This window comes from Perca fluviatilis, chromosome 5 (assembly GCF_010015445.1).
Source record: "Perca fluviatilis chromosome 5, GENO_Pfluv_1.0, whole genome shotgun sequence".
In the NCBI taxonomy this organism is placed as follows: Eukaryota; Metazoa; Chordata; class Actinopteri; order Perciformes; family Percidae; genus Perca; species Perca fluviatilis.
In genome coordinates, this window is record NC_053116.1 from 21,689,130 (window position 1) to 21,708,691 (window position 19,562).

General features: G+C 43.4%; 1 protein-coding gene across 3 annotated transcripts in view; it reads right to left on the reverse strand.

Annotated features, from left to right (window-relative positions):
* The window catches only part of znf385a (zinc finger protein 385A), a 65,000-nt gene that overhangs the window by 38,727 nt on the left and 6,711 nt on the right, over positions 1–19,562 (reverse strand). Inside the window, exon 1 of one of the 3 annotated variants that reach the window (XM_039801670.1) lies at positions 18,756–19,428. The exons of 1 other annotated variant lie outside the window; for it this stretch is intronic. In XM_039801670.1, the coding sequence (XP_039657604.1) occupies positions 18,756–18,765 (10 nt within the window). In that variant the 5' untranslated portion in view covers positions 18,766–19,428. Of the gene's footprint in view, positions 1–8,975; positions 9,131–18,755; positions 19,429–19,562 lie in introns of those variants that run through there. One more of the 3 variants, XM_039801668.1, reaches the window with a different exon arrangement.

Below are 19,562 nucleotides of genomic sequence, written 5' to 3' on the forward strand. Positions count from 1 at the left end.
TCAATTTTGCTGTTGGAATACATAGTAGCTGCTGTGCGTTTAAGCTGACAATACAAGGTGCCATCCTCAGCAGAGGAGTAAGTGACAGGTGTAAAGTATTTGATACGCAAAATATTTTCAGTCAAGTATTCCTTTAAGTCTCTAGACTAGCATATTTCCACACGTATGGCAACCCAGGGAGCACTGATGTAAAGGAAAAAACAAAAAAGACTTATTATTATTTAAATTATTTTTATTGAGAGAAGTCTTGCAAAGTCTCATTGTACCTGGGTATAAAGACAATAAATGTCATTCTGATTATGTTGGAGAATTATGTTACATGTAAATGTGTTTACCGTAACTTAATTATGTAAAGCCCAGCAACTTCTTTAATTAACGTCACCTTAATAGGGAATAAAATGAATGACTCATCCAACAGTTACTGTAAAAAGAGAATAAGCTTCACCTTCATCTCCAATGTCCTCCTTTAAATTCCCTGATGTCTGCTCTCTTTCTTTCTCAGGTTTCTATCTTTTTATGTATTTTCCTTTTGTAATGAATGCTCCTCCCTTGGCCTAGGGCCAGTCAGGTGTGTAAGATGATCACAGAGTTGTCCAGTGGAGATGTGTCTGAATGTCTCTCTGGCTACAGGCGATGTCTGAGCCAGTGATGGATGGATTGTTGGAATGAGGAGTAACCAAAGCATTGCTTTGTTGTGTCTGTTGTAAGACAGTGATCCACTGCAGCAGAGGGAGATTAGACTTATTACAATGGTAGAAAAAGGAGGGAAAATGCTGTCTGAATATGGCTGCACTGCAACAAGGAACACAGAGAGTGAGAGATGGAGGGGGAAAAAACAGAAAAAAGGGAGATAGGGACAAAGGACAAAGTGACATTCTTCACCTTTCTGCCTCTCTCCAGCCTGTTTAAATCCGCTCCTACTTGTTCCCTGCCACCCAGCCCCCACCCAAACCCACATTTCTCTCCCATCTCCTCCCCTTCTTCCCTTGTTCGAGGTGTTGGTCACACACCCAGGTGGAACAATAGCCAGCAACTTTATTCCCATGCACCTCCTGGAAACCTGCCCTCAGGTATGGAATTCTATCGCTCAGCCACAAACAGGTGGATCAACCCAAATACACTTTGGGGGTTGGTAACAAAGGCACCAGATTCTCTCTGAGATTAGACCCCTCTGCTTGAAGGGAAGACAAAAGGAGGAGGCATGATGGGTTGGTGAGAGGGGGATGTGGGAGATTTAAAAAAATATGCACTGTACCTGTGCTCTTTGAAGACCAGCAACCATAATGTTCCCCTGTGCAGTGTTTGTCCATTTCACTGACTTCCATTCCCCACGGAGGGTAGAGGGCAATATGCTATCAGCCTAATAGAGTGGGGGAGGAGACCTTATGTGGTTGACGGCCACTGCTTTCATTTCAGCCCTGCAGTAGTATACTGTCTATGAATATGGAGTAGCCCAACAAACGAGCATGTCCTCTAACACGGTGCTCTCTGTTCATCCCTGAGCAATCCAACCACTGCCCAATCTCTTTAAGTGCTGGGGGGCCTCTTCTGTAATGTCACTTGTCATTGGTGTGACCACAAATGACACTTTTGTTTAACTCAGCATCCATCACTTCCCACTGCAAAGAATTGCTGGCAGCTGGGGAGGTGTGCACACTCAGAGAATCAGGGCATGCCACAGAGAATTTCTAAAGGTTAAAACAACGTCCGAAATTTAAAACGCCGGGGTTGAAATTGTGAGCCAACATATTGTAATTGAGACTGTGTAAGTGAAACACACACAAAGTTCCCCCCATGGATGCTAATTCCCCTGGCATAGCTCATAAAGTGAAAGACAGAAACCTAATTGAACCAGGACCTGAGCTCATTTGTGAAAGTAGAGAACAGTGGTTTCCCTCTGAGTCATACATTGAAGCTAAGTCAAGAGCAAGCTTTATGCTTTTTCATACCTCCTCCTATACCTTCAAGTTCAGCTGCGGCGTATTCAGCATATTTTTCCATGATAGCAGGTGATGCATTATTCAGTGAGCTCTGGTTGATCTTGGCTGTAATAAATCTGTGGTCTATAGACACGTGGACATAAAGACACACACACTTACACATACAAACTTGCATTGTCCAGTGTTGATGCATGATGAATAAAAAGGAAGTGAGCATCTATGAATCACACCCCATGGAAAGATTTTTAACAGAGCATACCATGGATGAAAGGAGCGCCGGGCTTTTGAAAAGCTATCCAAAGCAGCATAGTAATGAGAGTAATGAGGATATCAGACGAACGTGGTGCAATATGCTTGTTAAATTTGACAGCTGAATCAGAGGTTCACCCTTGTGAAACAAAACAAACTGATGTGAGCCTTTCCTCATCTCACATTAATATTAAAGGACCTTACTGTAGGCATGGTCATAGAAGTGTCACACTCATAACATAACCTAAAGCAAGGGTTGCAGGGACACCTGGCCGTGGGCAACACTGGTCCACAGCTGGAGGGTCATAGGATCACACAGCCCAAAAGAGAGTTAAAGGGCAACTCCACAGAATTCTTGCATCAAAATGAGTTAACTGGTAACACAAACTACTCAGCCTGTGAATATAATGTATTATGTGGCACTTGAGGGAGTCTGAGAACTAATTAAGGATTTGGAGACATTACTGAATCATGGAGTTTGAGATACATTGTTGTATACCAGGCCGCAAGGGTCTAATATAAGAATAACCAATACTTAAATAGAAATGTCCAGATATCTCTTCTTATGGTGGACAACCAGGGCTAGCGCGCTACAACTGCCCAAAACTGTTTCATGAGAAACATGCTGCAAATACAGAAACAATGCAAAGTATCAAACACACAACCCCCAAAAACACATACAACAGTAAAAAAAAAAAAAACACAAGAGTGCAAGTTTCTCTCTTCTTAACTTCAGCAGTGTCTCTCCTACTTCCTGCAGAAGCATTAATTGGGGGTTGACTTATTAGGTCATATACATGAGCGTAATGCTCTATACCAGGGGTCTTCAACCTTTTTTAAGCCAAGGACCCCTTAACTACATATATTTTATAAAATTAAGTTGGATATTAAACTGGGCCTACAATAACGTGTAGGGCGGCCTAAAGCCTTTATACATACCTTTTTAGTGCATAGAATACTAATCTATCAAAATAATAATTGTTGGCATGATTTTAATTCTCAACATAAATGTGGCACAGTGAATCCTTTGGGATTAACTGTGGATGGCTACCTCATAGTGACAACGTTACCTATAGACAAGTAAGCCCATCATCAGTGGGGATTTATATTTGCTAATAATATGTTGGATTCATGTAAAGACTTTTACATTTTTTGAAAAAACAAAACAAAAACTAACAATAATTTGGAGGCCCCCCTGCAGTGACTCTGAGGACCCCCTAGGGGTCCCGGACCCCCTGTTGAAGATCTCTGCTCTATACTGTAGTCAATCTATGTTTTGCAGTGATGTCTTTGCTGCTCCTGCATATAATATACAACCATATTATATTGTTGACCTCATATCACCCTATAAGTGTCAATGAATGCCTTTTTGCAAATTTATGTACCGATTAAACAAAAATAATACATAATGTGTTAATTAATGAGCTTTAGAGATGCTGGTATGATTTTGACATCGATGGACAGAGCTGGGCTAGCTGTTTCCCCTTTTATAGTCTTTGTGCTAAGCTAAGAAAACAAGCTGTTGGCTGTAGCTTTATATTACTGTATCTTACAGACTCATCAAACGTCTCATCTAACTCTCTGCTGGAAAGCAAATAAAAGTATTTTCCAAAATTTCAAACTATTTTTTTAACCTTGAGCAACAGGCTATCACTCAATTCTGAGCCCTCTGATTAGGAGTTTACAGACACACAGTAAATACAGTATTTAAGTGTCTCAGTGGTTGAACAAATAAAACGTTCCTGCTAGTGCATCAGGGTTTTGATGTTATGTAAGACCTGGAGATGGCCTTGTGCTCTAATTGGTGAACTGAAAGACTACAAATTAGCTATGTAGAGTGTGTGTGTGTGTGTGTGTGTGTGTGTGTGTGTGTGTGTGTGTGTGTGTGTGTGTGTGTGTGTGTGTGTGTGTGTGTGTGTGTGTGTGTGTGTGTGTGTGTGTGTAAGAAAGATTGAGAAAGGTGGGTAGGACAGAGTGCTGATTTGATTCAGTGAGTCCACCGTCACACACCATCTTCCTCCTCCTCCTCCTCCTCTTCCTCCTCCTCCTCCTCCTCCTCCTCCTCCTCCTCCTCCTCCTCCTCCTCCTCCCTCCTTCTCCTTCTCTTTCTCATTCTGGTCACTACCATCCGCTTGGCGTGTGTGAATAATGGAGGGATAAGGGAGGATGGGTAGAAAATAGGAACAACGGACCAGGAGTGTTTTCAGGGAGAGCAGAGAGTAAGAGCAAGGAAGAGTTCAACACCCCCGCGAAGGTGCTGCTTGCCTTTGCAGCCTGGGCCTCATTGTTATTATGATTTATTTTTTAATGAGCAGTGCTGCCCTCCCCTCTGCCATACAAAGGCCTGATTGAATCTGGCATTCCATTAGCATGTTAAAGAGGCCCAGCTTCATCTGTGAGCTGCTGACTGACAGTGGATATCATCTCTGTAATTGCTCAGTATACTGGAGCCAGACCCAGCCAGAGAGAGAGAGAGACACGGCAAGACTGTAGAAGAAGGCAGTTGAAGAAAGATAGGGAGGAGGGATTAGGATTTTAAAGGGGGTGCAGGAATCGAGCTAAATCTCTGTGTATCTCAATTTGGTACGGTTGGGACCCCATGCAGAGAGCTGGGAATAGTCTGTTTGAAAAAATAAATTTTAAAGCCACACTCACAGCTCATGACACTCATCAAAGCAGAAACAGTGGCGGTATTTTGTAATAGAAACCATGCATGTACGCAAGCTGTTATACAAGCAATTTATGTCACACAGATTTTTATGTTTATTAGTATTTCAACCTATAAGCACAGCATGAGATCATGTTGTATACACTTCTGTACTGTAAGGACAGGACACTGTACCTGGCCCCTTTATGTGACAGTGTGCGTTAGCTTCCAGCTCTGCAGCACATCTCATCCCACGTCCTCTGCTCCCTCCCCACCTCTGTATACAGAATGTTTTTGCCTTTTCTCTCTCCCGCTCTGTTTTCGTACTCCCTCAATTCTCTTCAAGTCTTTAACATCAACTTCCTCATCCCCTGCATCCCTGAGCATCTCCCCTCCACCTCCTCCTCTCCCTCCGTTGCCCTTGCTCTTCTATTCCTCTTTTCCCTTTCTCTCTCCCTCTTCCTCTCTTTCTTTGTGGCACACTCACTCTCTCTCTCTCTCTCTCTCTCTCTCTCTATCTCTCTCGCTCTCTCTGCAGTAAATGGTAATTGAACAAAAAGTGTGGTGGAGGAGAGCAGCAGATAAGATGGTTATCCTAACTCCACATGCCATGCATCCAAAATTAGCCGCCCCTGCATCCCTGTTCCTCTCCTCCTCACTCTGTTCTCCTCTGCTCTGCTGTGACAGTGTGACATGCATCCAGTCCTACAGCATCGTAAGCATTGTGTACTAATATTGGAGGACAGCCCAATGGTACCATGATGTGTGTGTGTGTGTGTGTGTGTGTGTGTGTGTGTGTGTGTGTGTGTGTGTGTGTGTGTGTGTGTGTGTGTGTGTGTGTGTGTGTGTGTGTGTGTGTGTGTGTGTGTGTGTGTGTGTGTGAAACCAGGGTGTGCAGCGCCATAGAAGTACTTATATCCCAAATCTGCACAACATTGTTTCAACATTGTTTCACAACAAGTTCATGTAAGGTGCTGCATTAACTGTCCAGATATAGCTGCTGTATGTAGTTTGAACAAAGTGTAGTATCGTACAGCAGAATAAAATATCTGGGAGTAATGGGGGTTCAACAACAGAAACAAGGATGCACATAGCACATTATGTCACAAAGTCTGTTTCAAATAGACAGGATAGATTTAGTAATGACATAATTAATGTGCTATGTTAATGCTTTCAGGTCTTACTGTCACACAAAGCGGCTTAATCCATCAACCACAGGCTGCTATCATAGCTTTATTTTAATCAGAATGTGGTTTATGTAAACAAAAACAGCTTATGTATCCTAACCATCGCCATTTGCCGATATTTTCTGCTATAATTCAGATTATTTTTTGCCAAGTCCTGTTATATGAGTATGCTACTGTAAATCATGCAATTTGGGGTTCTCTGACACACACACAGCCCTGACAGACTAAAAAGGAAAATTGTTCTTCTTTCTCCTTTGGAGAGTGTCAAAATGGAAATGCCTCATAAAAGCAAATATAGATTTAGCTTAATTTAGTTTAAAGATGTGCAGAGGCCTACTGCTTCACATGTAGTAAACCTAGGAAACCTTACAGTACTGAAAATTTAAAATAAAAAAAGGGTTAACAACAAAAGAAAAGTAGTCAAAGCAAGGAGAAAAGGTATGTTGAACGCCAATAGACTGTCCAGAATAACAAACATGGCCTATAAAAAGAGCAGAAACAACACAGGTGAAAAAAAAGCCTGACAAATTGTGTCTGATCCTGTTCATCCCATTTTTAAAGAATTCAAAACACACCCTCTGGAAGCTGTTGCAGCAACCAAGAATATTTACAAAAGGTCTTTCATACCAAATGCAATAATTTTTCTAAATTCGTAAACACTATTCACACTATAACCATGTCTGTTATTGTTGTCTGTACTGTGCATGTTGTGCTATTTATTTTATGTATTGCGATTTTAAACACCCAAAGGCAAATTTCCACATTTGTCAGGACCACAATGAAAATAGATTTTTAGTTTTTGTGAGATTCTAAGTTTTTTGTGAATATGTGATAAGTGGGGCTTCAGGATAACCCCACCTCACCATCATACAGCTCTCCTTTTTCTTTTCTCACATTCATATGCAATCATTATGACCATCATCTGTTAGCGTACGATAAAAAAAAATGTAAAAGTGCTAACTAAAGGGGTCTTGACATGGAACCAAAAGAGTACAACACCTGAACACTGTGTCCCCGGCGCACGATCAGACACACATTCATGCACACATGCGCACACACCATAGTCCTCTTCTCTACCCCGCAGGCACCCCCTCCTCCACTAACACACCATGAAATCTCTAACACTCACAACACATTTACATGACATTAACGCTGAAGCGCTATAAAAATTGGTGCCTGAATAGCAACTGCAGAGATGCATTGTTTGTGTGTGTGTGTATGTATGTGTGTGTGTGTGTGTATGTGTGTGTGTGTGTGTGTGTGTAATAGCAAAGCACAACAAGAGTTTCAGCATCCATTTACATTGTGCTGATTGCCAAAAACATAATTTTACCAATGGCCTGTAAAATGGAGAAGTGTGTGTGTGTGTGTGTGTGTGTGTGTGTGTGTGTGTGTGTGTGTGTGTGTGTGTGTGTGTGTGTGTGTGTGTGTGTGTGAGATTCTAGTATTTGCGTAGTTGAGTCCCCTCGTCTGATTGTAATGATCTCCTGTGGTCTCCCGTGTGTTGCTCTGGGATTAGCATTGTAATCATGAAGCATGTTGACACACACTGTTAGTCACATTGATGTGTTTGTTTGAGTGGTGTAGAGCTACATTGCACACCGACTGACTGCATCAACCACTTGCTACTAATCTGAGACTTAATGGCTTTCCTCAACGATGTCGTTCCCATGCACAATGTTTTATTCAAATGCGTGCTGGGTCCCTTTGTGAAGTGTTGAGATCTATCACTGTTATTTTCTCTTACACAAACACAAATCAATGTACCCGCGCCTGAAGAGGTAGTTTATCAACACCAATTATTCTCCAAGTAATACCCTCACTTGTCTGTCTCGGACCAAGCAAGTGGGTCAGAATTTCAGATTCAATGAATATTGATGCAGGCCAATGATGACATACGCATATGCGGCGCGGCGCGGCGTGGCGTGGTTTGCGTGGCGCGCGTGCGTGCGCGGCGGTATATGTGTGTGGTGTGCCAAAAAGGATCAGCTGGTAGACGGTTTGTATCTGCAATAACACAATGAGGAACAGAAAACAAGCAGAGTCTTTATTTCTATTTCACTCCCCATTTTCTGGCCAGTTGCTACGATTTTGAAAATGTGTACAGTGCTTGAATGTCATGCGCATAAATCAAAGGCTGCAAGTGTAGTTCTTGGAGGGATTCTAGATTTTACCACATATGTATTATTATGTATTATGTGGCATTAAAGTTAAAGATTTGCTCATGCCTTGGATAAAATATATATCTTTGGCTTTACTCTTGATGTTCTTATTCCAGGTATGCATAGCCAAATAACCAAAGGCACCGTGGCAGCAACTCTAAGCAATAATGTAGTAGGCGTCTGCAGTTTGCATGTTTGTACACGTCAATGTGGATGTGTACAGGCCATTGACACTGTGGTGGAAAGCCATGGTGATGCGCTAGCTGCTCCACTGCTGCTAAAAGGACAGACAGATGTGACACTACAGTGACGACAACAGCAAACCATTTTGTAGCCTTTCCTGTTTCTGCCCTGCGTGCTGCACACGTCCCAAGCCCACCCCCTTTACTCTCATCTCTCTCCTTCTCCCTCCATTCTGCTATCAGTCTCAGACTGCGGCAGCGCAAGGCAGTGAGACGGAAAATACAGTGATTGTTTCTGCTGAAAATAGAGGGGCTCGTCGAGAGGGAGACGCTAAAAGATAGGAGGAGAAAGAGAGAGGGAATCAAAGTATGAAGGAGAGAATGGAGGAAAGGTGGAGAGAGTGACAGAGCATTAAAACAAACCATTTCTAAGGTCACTGTGTGGCTTTACAGGCTCAGGGGAGACTTGTACAGAGTAACAGCTCCACTGAGAACTCCGGATTTTGTGTATATTTGTGAGTGAGTGGGTAAGAGAAAGAAAAGGAGGGGAAGAGAAAAGGAGAGAGGGAGAGAGAGCAAGAGCTGGGCTGTACCATAAAGAGTCTCACCTTGTTCTGCACCATGCACACACAGCACCCCAGCTGTCATCCAGCTTCGCTCTCTTTCTCCATCAGGGCCGGTGGGGACATGCATCATTCATGAGCAGGGACTTATTTGGCTGCGTCATCTCCTCACATAACTGTCAATAACTTTTTCTGGCACTGGCTTCACCTTTACTGAGGCAGCAGGGTGCCCAGAAAGCACAGCAAATGTTAATGATAAACAGCTTCTTCTTTTTTTTCTCCCAAGACACAGAGCAAACACTGACACTGCTTTGTGGTTAGTGACGCATTTCTATCCAACAGGACTATAGCTCAAGATTGAGCTATACTCCGTTAGAAGTTGTTGTACTAAAAAAATGATTGATATAGAAAACTTTTCAGTGTATTAAACAGTAAACTCTATGCTTGTATATTTAAAAAACTTAGTTTTAGGTTAGTGGCATGAAACGGATGCAGAAGGGCTTTTTGTAATTAAAACACAGCCCTTTAACATGTAGAGAGTGTAATATGCAGGGTAATTATCTGAGAACTTCCATATCCTGCCCCCAGCACCCTTTTTGCCCAGCCTGTCCTCTTCCCTGAGTGCCTGTGTCGCAGCCTTCTGTGAGGCTGCCTGCTGTGAAGGTCACCCTCCCTGCAGCTATGGATTACACAGGTGCGCACAGTCAGGCAGAATACGATATTGCCCTTTAGGGGAGGTCTGAGGCCCGGGCTGGCAGAGACGAGCCCTCTGGATCTTCTGGACCCCACCGGGACCAGTCAGTCTGATTATGTAGCTACCTCTAGTCAAGTGCTGAAAGGTTAGGGTAGAAAGGAGCACCATTTCAAGAACCTATGAAGATGTAAAGTCATTGGATTGAAGATGATGATTCTAATCTCTCTATATTATTTGTCTATTATCTGTCTATCGTGGTGCAGGTGGCCTTGACTGCTGTGTACTGTATGCTCACCACCAAAGTGTGTGAAAAGAAAGAAGCCCTCAGGGATCAGAACAGCATTGATGGGCCAACAACAGCCTGAGATGAGTCACAACACTCTCAGCCGGCACAAGAGGGAATCTAATCCCGTAGTCTTCATCAGGTGATATCAAAGAGCCTTCAAAAGAGCATTCTTCCCTCTGTTTTCTAGCCTGAATTCAAAGGGACGAGATGACACCTATTTTCCTGCAAAATGGTGCAATAAGGGTCAGTTTTCCTTTGAGTGGACTGTTGCCATTTGACAACGGCTCTCTCTGGAGTCATGCCACTGTTTAGAGGTCAGAAGAGACAAAACAATATAGGTGCGCACATACACACAGACACACTTGGCAGATCCTGTTGTCCTTTGCTGGCTGGGCTCTCTGTGCTGTGACCTTAATTTGTTCTGCCTTGAGTATGAGTGCCCGCCAGGCAGCTTAAGGGAACAAACTGACAGGATGCGTGAGCATTATGTACATGTGGGATTGAGCATATGTGGGAGAAAGACAAAGATAGAAAAAGGAGGCAAAAGACTGAGACAAAGAAAAAGTGTACGTATAGGTGTGATTCTCAGGTGAGCATGCGGCTATGTTCACAGGTTTAAGCAGAGGAGACGTAAGGGGAGAAGCAGAGGCTGAAAGCACTGAACGGCAGGGCCACCAATAAAAGCAAAAGAACACAAGCTGTCTCCCTGTCGGCTAATCCTCTAATGAAGATTTGTGGCAGTGGCTGGCTGGTGATTATTGGCCCAGCACAGAGACACAAAAATCTTCAGTGCTTCTGTAAATACAATCTCTCACATTTACGCAAGCCATCACGGGTACAAATGAGAAAATTTAGAATGGAGGCAGAAACACTGCTGTTACAATGTATATGGGCTGGCTACTGCTGTGCTCCAGACACACTGTCATACCCCTGATGCCGCTTTAATAATCCCATTACAAGCCCAAACATTAACCAACATTATTCAGATGTGAAGAATGCAGTGTGAAGTCGCTTATGTTTATGCTGTTATCCTGTCTCATCGGGCCACCTGCACCAGTCTCGACAAACTTTTATGGAAAATGCTTGTTTCCATTCTTCCTCTTTGCCTCCTATTTGTTACATTTCATCAGTGCTCTTTTGAACCACATTGCCAGCCACTGTCTGAGTTTCAGTGTTAGTTGAGAGCTGTGCCGAAGCAGGAGTTCATCCATCCGTGTATCAGACTGCTACTGCAATAGAAGACACTGACAGTGGGGGATTGAAAATTCAGTCAAGGCTACAATCTTGGATCTTCATATAACACAAGCAATAAAACCGCTCCGCTAAATGTACATAAGAACTGACCTTGAAGGAAACCAAGATCCTAAAATACAACGTGTGCCAAACACAAGCAATAAGATACAAACAAACATAGTAACATACTGTAAATGGATGAACTCAGATACCACATTACCCCTGTGTCCCTTACATCCTTCTAATCCACACCTCTGGCACCTCACCCTCCTGATCCTCCCTTTCTCCTCCCCCCGCTTCCCCCAGGCAGGTGCAGGGAGCTGTGGTGCAGGTCCTGGCAGAGCCCCTTATCCTCTCTCTCTCTCTCTCTCTCTCTCTTTCTCTCTCTCTCTCCGAGGGTTAGGGCCGCTTGTTCAGGGCAGAACTTGTGCAGAGACAGGTGTGCATACCAGACGCCTGCAATAAGCCCTGCGCCACACAGATCCCATAACTACCTGCTAGTGAGGCTTCCCCGACTCTCACCCAACATTGAACTGAAGCTTTTCCAAAGAACCCTTCTGCTAGCTGTATAGCTACAGTAGCTGTCAATGGGCAAGACGACACAGAGAGCAGGTCTGTGCCAAAACTACAGCCACATTTTATCACAATGCTTTTCTGCATCCCATCAGCCACTATACACACACACCATTAAAACATATTGGAACAGATTTAGTCTGCAGGGGAAGGCGTTAGGAGTGGAGATTTAGGCTATTTTGAGCTGTTCATGTAACATTAAGGATTAGAAGCTAGCTCAAGACTTCTTGGAAGCAAAAGCAAGTACTATTCATTCAGTCTGTGCAACTGGCTAACCCTGTGGTAGTAAGGTGAGAGCTTGTTTGGATGGACAGAGTCACAGAGTGAGGAGATGTTCTTGTGGCAATGACTAAAATTCACGCAGGGCTGTAGGGCAACATTCCCAACAGTGTGTTAGATATACTGCTCACATTTCCCCTTTGTATGACTCAGAGGATACAGAGAGACTACAGCTCAATGAATTGATGTTGGAAGGAAGCATGTATTCCTCCCCGTAGGCCAGCTAACCAAAGGATCGTCACCCCCACTCTATACCCAGTCTCTCATCTTGCTGTTAGCTCATTTCCTCTCTGCCTTTATCCCTTCAATGCACCCTTAAGTCTCTCTCCTCCTACACTGCTTACTCAATCCTGCTCTACCATTCTTTGGTTGCTTCATCAACTTCTTCCTCCTTCTCCTCCTCCTCCTCCTCCTCCTCCTCCTCCTCCTCCTCCTCCTCCTCCTCCACCTCCTCCCCTTTAGCTTCCTCCACTCTAGCCATGCCCCTATGAATTGACCTTGCTGGATCTCAAGGAGAATTGATTTCTCTTTTGGTCTTTGTTTGAAACTCTATCTCAACAGCACTCAGAGGAATTCCTTCTTCCTTCCAGAGCTGTATGTAGCTAATTCTCTTTCACTTTCACTTTTCACTCAATTTTAATCTGCCTGCCTTTCTCTCTCTCTCTCTCTCTCTCTCTCTTCCCCCTCATCTTCTACCCCTCTTCTCTTCTGAGCACATAGAGCAGGCATGATTAATGCAACATCTATCGACGCCAAACGTTAGCTTTGCACATCCTTTTTATGCTATGTCACCGTTTAAGAAATTGTTATTCATACAATGTTGTAACTGAATTGTCACATTAGTTATTCAATAAAACAGTCTGACATCTGACTTTTTACATTTGATAAGCGAGAAAGAAAAAAACACAAGGGCTGAATTTGACATTGACTGAAAATGCACCACTCACATTTTTATAAATCTGATATACTGTATAGCATTGTATAGCATTCTGCTATTTCAAGCCCTGCAGCAGCAGATTGTCGCGTTTAACAAAAGAAATATAAAATGCGATTAACATTTTTACAATGTACCATTCAAATGAAAGTGGTCAAGCATGGGTGCTTTGAAGCTGATATGTTTTTTCATATCTCTACAGTGTACCTGCACTTGTACATGTGCAAACCTGATTATGTCTGTATACATTGTTGGCTCTGGTCTATATTTGAGCCTGTATTTGAGTAATATTTTAGTACCAATGCTTGTATAAAATGCGAGAGTATAAAATCAGCCTTTTGACACAGTTATGTCACTGCACTAGTGTCTAACTCTCTAAAATGCCTTTCTCTTATAGTGAGATGAAGAAAAAGATGTTTTTGCACACGTAAGTACAATGCAAGCATTTAATAATAAAGCCAGACTTATCCCTAGACTTTCATCAGGGCAAATGTTTGACACAAGGTAATCCAACACCTGTGACAAAACGGTGCAAGTGCACATGGGAAATATAGTTTAACTTATTTGTAGTTCACAAGATGTAAATGCATATAAAGTCCTAAAGAACAATGTCACAATACATGAACACTAACAAACAAAAGGCAATTGACAATCAAGATGTCAATAAAATACATCAGAATTGAAATGTAAGGAAAGTAGATGACAATAAATATATTTATGATAAAGGCAACAATTCCTCTTTGAAAACACTAGAGAGCTGTAGCGTAAAGAATCATCTGTGCCTCTTTCCACATTGTGATCAGAGTGACTGTTGAAGCATACAGAACATTTTCCAGGCTTCAACTCCCAGGTGTCTTGTAGCCCCAGGATTCCCAGTAAGTAGTGAGCGGGCTGCCTTGGTGAATGCACTAATGTGACACCATAATCACGCACAGGTGCATTTTTTGTGCTTCACAGAGCAACAGCAGCAGGCTGCTTGTGGTGGCAGGTGCCAGCACTGGTGTGTGTTGCGTAAACTATACATTTTATTTGAGTGTATGCTAGTGCGGCATCATGTTTACATTCCGTGTGTGTTTTGAGTGAGAAAAGACCTCATCACTCTAATTCACAAAATGAAACCATGCGCGCTTTTGCTCCGTTCTGGCCTTTACTTTTAGTGAATGGTTTCTGACAGAGGGCACTGCAGTGAGGCCAATGAAGCAGTGGGAGTCAGAGCAGAACAGACACCTCCACCTCCCTCTGCTCTGCAGTGTTACACACACTGATGGGTCTCACACACATACACACACACACACACACACACACACACACACACACACACACACACACACACACACACACACACACACACACACACAGATGCACTCCCAGACACAATGGGTTGCCTTCCCACCAGTCCAATAACAGGCCTATTCATTAAAGTCTCTTACAGACGGTATTGACAACCTGCTGACACACAGCCACTCCAGCATAAACAAATGGAGCAATAGAGCAGGGAAAAGGAGGGAGGGCAAGAAGGGAAGAGACCTGTTATAGTGGCTTTTTGACTGAGAAGTCCTCTCCACAAACCAGGAGTGAGCAAGACTAGAGAAAGAAATGGGAAGAGAGAGTGCTGCCACTTCCACCCACCCACATACATAGACCCACATCATCTCCCACAGACAGACAGACAGACACACACACACACACACACACACACACACACACACACACACACACACACACACACACACACACACACACACACACACACACACACACACACACACAGGTTTGCGGCACTATCTTTGTGGGGACCCGTCATTGACATAATGCATTCCCTAGCCCCTTACCTAACCTTAACCATCACAACTAAATGCCTAACCTTACCCTTACCCTCACCCTTAACCATAACCTAATTCTAACCCTAATCCTAAAACCAAGTCTTAACCCTCAAACAGCCCTTTAAACTTGTGGGGTCCAGCATTTTGGCCCCACAAAGCTGTCGGGACCCCACAAGTATACTGGACTCCCGGTTTTTGGGCCCCACGAATATAGTTAAACAAGAACACACACACACACACACACACACACACACATACACACACAGTACAGTCTACCTTCTGATGAGTGTCACATTAATCTTGCATCCTAGGTCACTCCTGAGATATGTGGCCTATTCTAATTACTAAGTTGGGAATATGTTTTCCTCAATGAGTGCCGTGCCACATAGAGGAGCTATTGAAAGGTGAACTGGTTCAAGTGCAGTGAACTATGTCATCGCACAGCACTATGTCACAGCCATCTCACCACTTGCCAGAAGAAAAATATTTCCACTGAATGGAAAGGGGATATTCTGCAAAACAACATAGTGAAATTTGAAGCCAGTGGGCCCCATTGCTAGACAAAAATATAAAGGTTGCACTTAAGTTTGAACTTAAATAAGATTGATTTAGCAATAATTTGTATTCACAGGTTATGAAAGTTTATATATCAGTGTTTCCAAAACATTAAGATATAGCCATGCAAAAAAGCCATGCATAGTTTGTTGAGCATGTTTCACTGCAGAATTCTTAAGTTTCCACTGCACAAAAGCGTTCCAGTTATATCTTGGCTTTGCAAAGAAGCCTAATGGAACAATCTGTGCCATGGATACCAAATATCTGGCTCATTAAGGAGTTATAATTACTGTGTCACTTTGACATAAACAAAGGGAACAGAGCAGTCATGGAGAAAATGGGGGGAAAACTGCTGATGTGCTCAAAGACGCATTCTCCGGTGTCTCTTTGAGCTGACCTGTGGAACCAGGTGAGTGTGTGCAGGCTGTTAGAGGAAGGGGGGTGGAGAGCTCGGTGAATGGAATGAGCAATAGCTATGTAGACAGGTCAACACAGAGACAGATTTTATGAAGACAGATGAGGCCGGAGTGGGCACACAAACACATAGACAAAGAGACAGATAGACTGCATGGCCCTGAGCTCATGGGGTCAGCTCTGACTCAAACAGACAAGACAGATTAGACAAAAAACAGTATCCAAACATGAAATGATCATGACTGAGACTCCCCCTAAAAACTTTGAGATGAGACTAACTAAGTGGAATGTCCCAGGAATGCTTGTCCGGCCGTCATCATGCAGCATTTTAGGTACCAGTGAGAGGATGTGATAAACATTTCTTATCTAAAGGCGGATTCCATACTAGGAGCTCCCTCCAGGCATCAGCAAGCTGAAAGCATAGGAGGATTTTTTAGACAACATGGCGGCTGTTCACAATGACACCACAGTCAATCGAGAGGCTCAACGGGAGCCTGGTGATCATGTTCTCTATTAGTTTGACATTGTTCTCCCGCTGCTTGGCTTTGTTCTCTGCCCAGATAATACACACAGGTTTTAACACGCAAACACACAGTATCAGTAGCCAGCAGCCCCATACTGTATACCCCTAACTTGGTGCAGAGCCCATGTCAGGCAAACAGCTAAGCTGGCTGCCCGTGGCTTTGTTTAGAGCTCACTGTACGGCACAATCACACATCTATTGCCATTATCAGCATCAGGACTGTCATCGCTATCACAGCAGCCAAAGACCTCTGCCAGGGGCCTGGTTTGCCTACGAAGCTAGTTATCATGGACTTGTGAACACAACGTCAAGGACAGAGCTGCACTGGGAAACGCTGTTTGCTCAAGGTCATAGAAAACAAAAGCTAGGAATAGACGAATAGCCAAACAGACACAGCTGCTAATGTGGTGATAGGGTTTACACAGGCGTACTCACACCGTACACATATTGAATTTCATTATCACTTTGTTTTTAGTTATATATATTGCCATTTTTCAGAGATATGTTATCACAAATGTGCAGATTTATATCAGCGAGCTGAATCAGGAAATTTGCTGATTAGGGGTCCACATCAGCCAGCATAAAAATTGTAAAGGTCATTACAATGACATTACCCTTTTCAGAGGAGGAAAGCCAGAAATGTCAAATCGCTCAGCAGCCACATCATCACGCAAATGGAGCAGAATGTTAGGCACTGGAAAATCTCAATGTTCAAATAAAAATAATGGAAGATGCCTATAAGTGACAACTTAATGAGGAGAAGTCTAGGTCAGCTTTTTTGGCAGGTGTGAAGGGGGAAGATTTTATGGACCATTACATGTGGTGAAAAAGACACACATATTCAGTATATCCGAGCTATAGTACATTATCACTGTTTAAACGCCATTCAGCCTGCTGTAAAAAATCAGCCATACCTAGAACAAGTTTATACTGACAGCATTCAGTGTTCCTGCAAAGGCAGAATTAATGGACTGCATAACAGAAGTCACATTCCATGTTTTATTACTCTCACCAATGTAATGCTAAACAGTTAAAATAAACACTGTAATAACTCCCCTCAGCTCAAACTATTGCTTTCATAATCAAGTCTACCTATGGTTTTTTATCATGAGACAGCTGTAGGTCAGGCACGTCATGGCCAAATATCATTTACAGTAGCTGCTACCATCTGCACCCTGATCAAGACAGTGCTTGTCTAATTGCTAGATGAGGCTCAAGTCAGGTAACTTTTCCCTTTTGACCAGCGGCAGAAACTGGAAATGTAGCGAAAACAGACCATGACCATGTAAAACAAACAAAAGAAAAATTTGAGAGTTGTTCTGAGACATTTACTTTACTTACTCGCTTGGAGCCTTTAGCTCACCGGAATACATACACTTAACGTGCACACTTCAAACTTGCAGTCTACATGACTCCCTAAAATCATTAGAGATGTCTCTTTGAAAAACATGCCTGCCGGGAGAGCAGAGGAGCAGAGCTGCTCCTGAATCAGCCCAGGCATGCGTTAAAACAAAGTGGCCTCTCTGGCAGAGAATGTAGCAACACACACACATCAGACACACACACACACACGCACACACACACACACACACGCACACACACACACACACACACACTTAAAACAAATGCACACAAACAGCCTCACACAGTCTCACAGACACACAAATTAGAAGACTCTAGAACACTTTCACAAGCTGAAAGGCACTGCATTGCTTATTAAACACGCACATACACGTTCTGCCTATCCTAACCACACAGCAGCAAACCCAGGATCGGTCATACCGCTGGACTTACAGTGGCAAGCTCCCATCCTCTGTATGAATACAAGCTGACTATGTAGGGCACAGAGACCACACAGAATCCCCTCTCTCAGACATGGCCAGAATGAGACCAGAATACTAAAGAAGAAAGTGCAGGCTGACTCAGAACAGAACAACCCTGTATAATACAGTAACTAAAAGCTATACTGTGCTGAATCTTTTGTGGTTTTCTTTTTTTTTTTTAATGCCATTTGTGTGATGACCTGTCTGCTCATCATTGGTTAGCAAGGTTATAAGGAAAGGTTAGGTAGAAACTGTAATAAATGCCCCATAAAATATATACTTAATATATATTATGTTGTATAAATTAGCATTTCGTCACTTATCAGTAGATATGATAGCATCTTTGTCACTTCACCTTTTCTGGCAGGACATGAGAATGGTGGAGTCTGGTCACATGACCAAACAGTCCATAATGATACAGTCCAGCTCCAAACACTTTGACCTTCCCTGTCATCACTCACACCTGCCATATTAATGGCACAGTGTTATCGTAATTACAAGCAGTAACCATGATTTAAAGGTTCATCCCAGAGCTCAGTACTGACAAACACAGTCTGTGTAGAATGGAAACCAAGCAGAGCACACTATTAATAAAGAGCTGCTGGTGGCCACGTTTAAGTAGGGATTAGTGATCTAACAACATGACTAACCTCTCCAAAATCCCATACACCAAAAAGCGACAACTCACCCAAAATCATGATGTGCGTTGCCTTTGGTGTCCCTGGGTTTACAAGTGCTCCCTCACTGCCCCTGTCTCGCCTGCTTTCGCCAAGGGACAATGGCTCCAAAATCTCTTTTTCAGAGCTCCTCTCCACTCTCCAGAAAGAAGCAACTCAGAGAGGCAGCGCTAGATGTGAGTAGAGACTGCTGCTGCTGCACATGCCTTCCCTTGCGCCTGCCCTCTCCAGGTGAAAAGCTGAGTGTGTGAACATGAGAGAGAGAAAGAGAGAGAGAGCGTGTGTGTGTGTGTGTGTGTGTGTGTGTGTGTGTGTGTGTGTGTGTGTGGAGGAGGTCCAGCGTTTCTGCAGTTGTGGCTCAGGTGAGCCTGAGGACAGTATGGAGGGGGTTAGTAGCAGATGAGACAGAAAGAGAGAGAGAAAGAGAGAAGAGGGGAGTCAGAGAGAGGAGGGGGAGCCTAAAGTGTGACAGCCAATCACAGGGGGAGGCTACAGAGCCAAGATCTTCTTCTCCACAACAGTCAGGAGGAATTGCAGTGGTCTCCAACTAACAGCTGACAAGCATTTTCTTCTTTACTGTTTCATTTCACAGGGAGCTTCAGAAGGGAAGGTCTTCAATGCACTGTAAAGTCGGTGCCTGCTTTGGTCTGTCTCAGTAAAACACACACTCCCTTTCCCACTCTGGCTTTCTCTCCCTGTCTCTGCATCTTGTTTTTAGGGTTGGGTATAACCTAAAGGCACCTTACATGCCTCTGCTCTGATTGGTGGCAGCCTCGACCAATGGAAACAGCAGCAGACACTTGTCATCATGCAGAGTG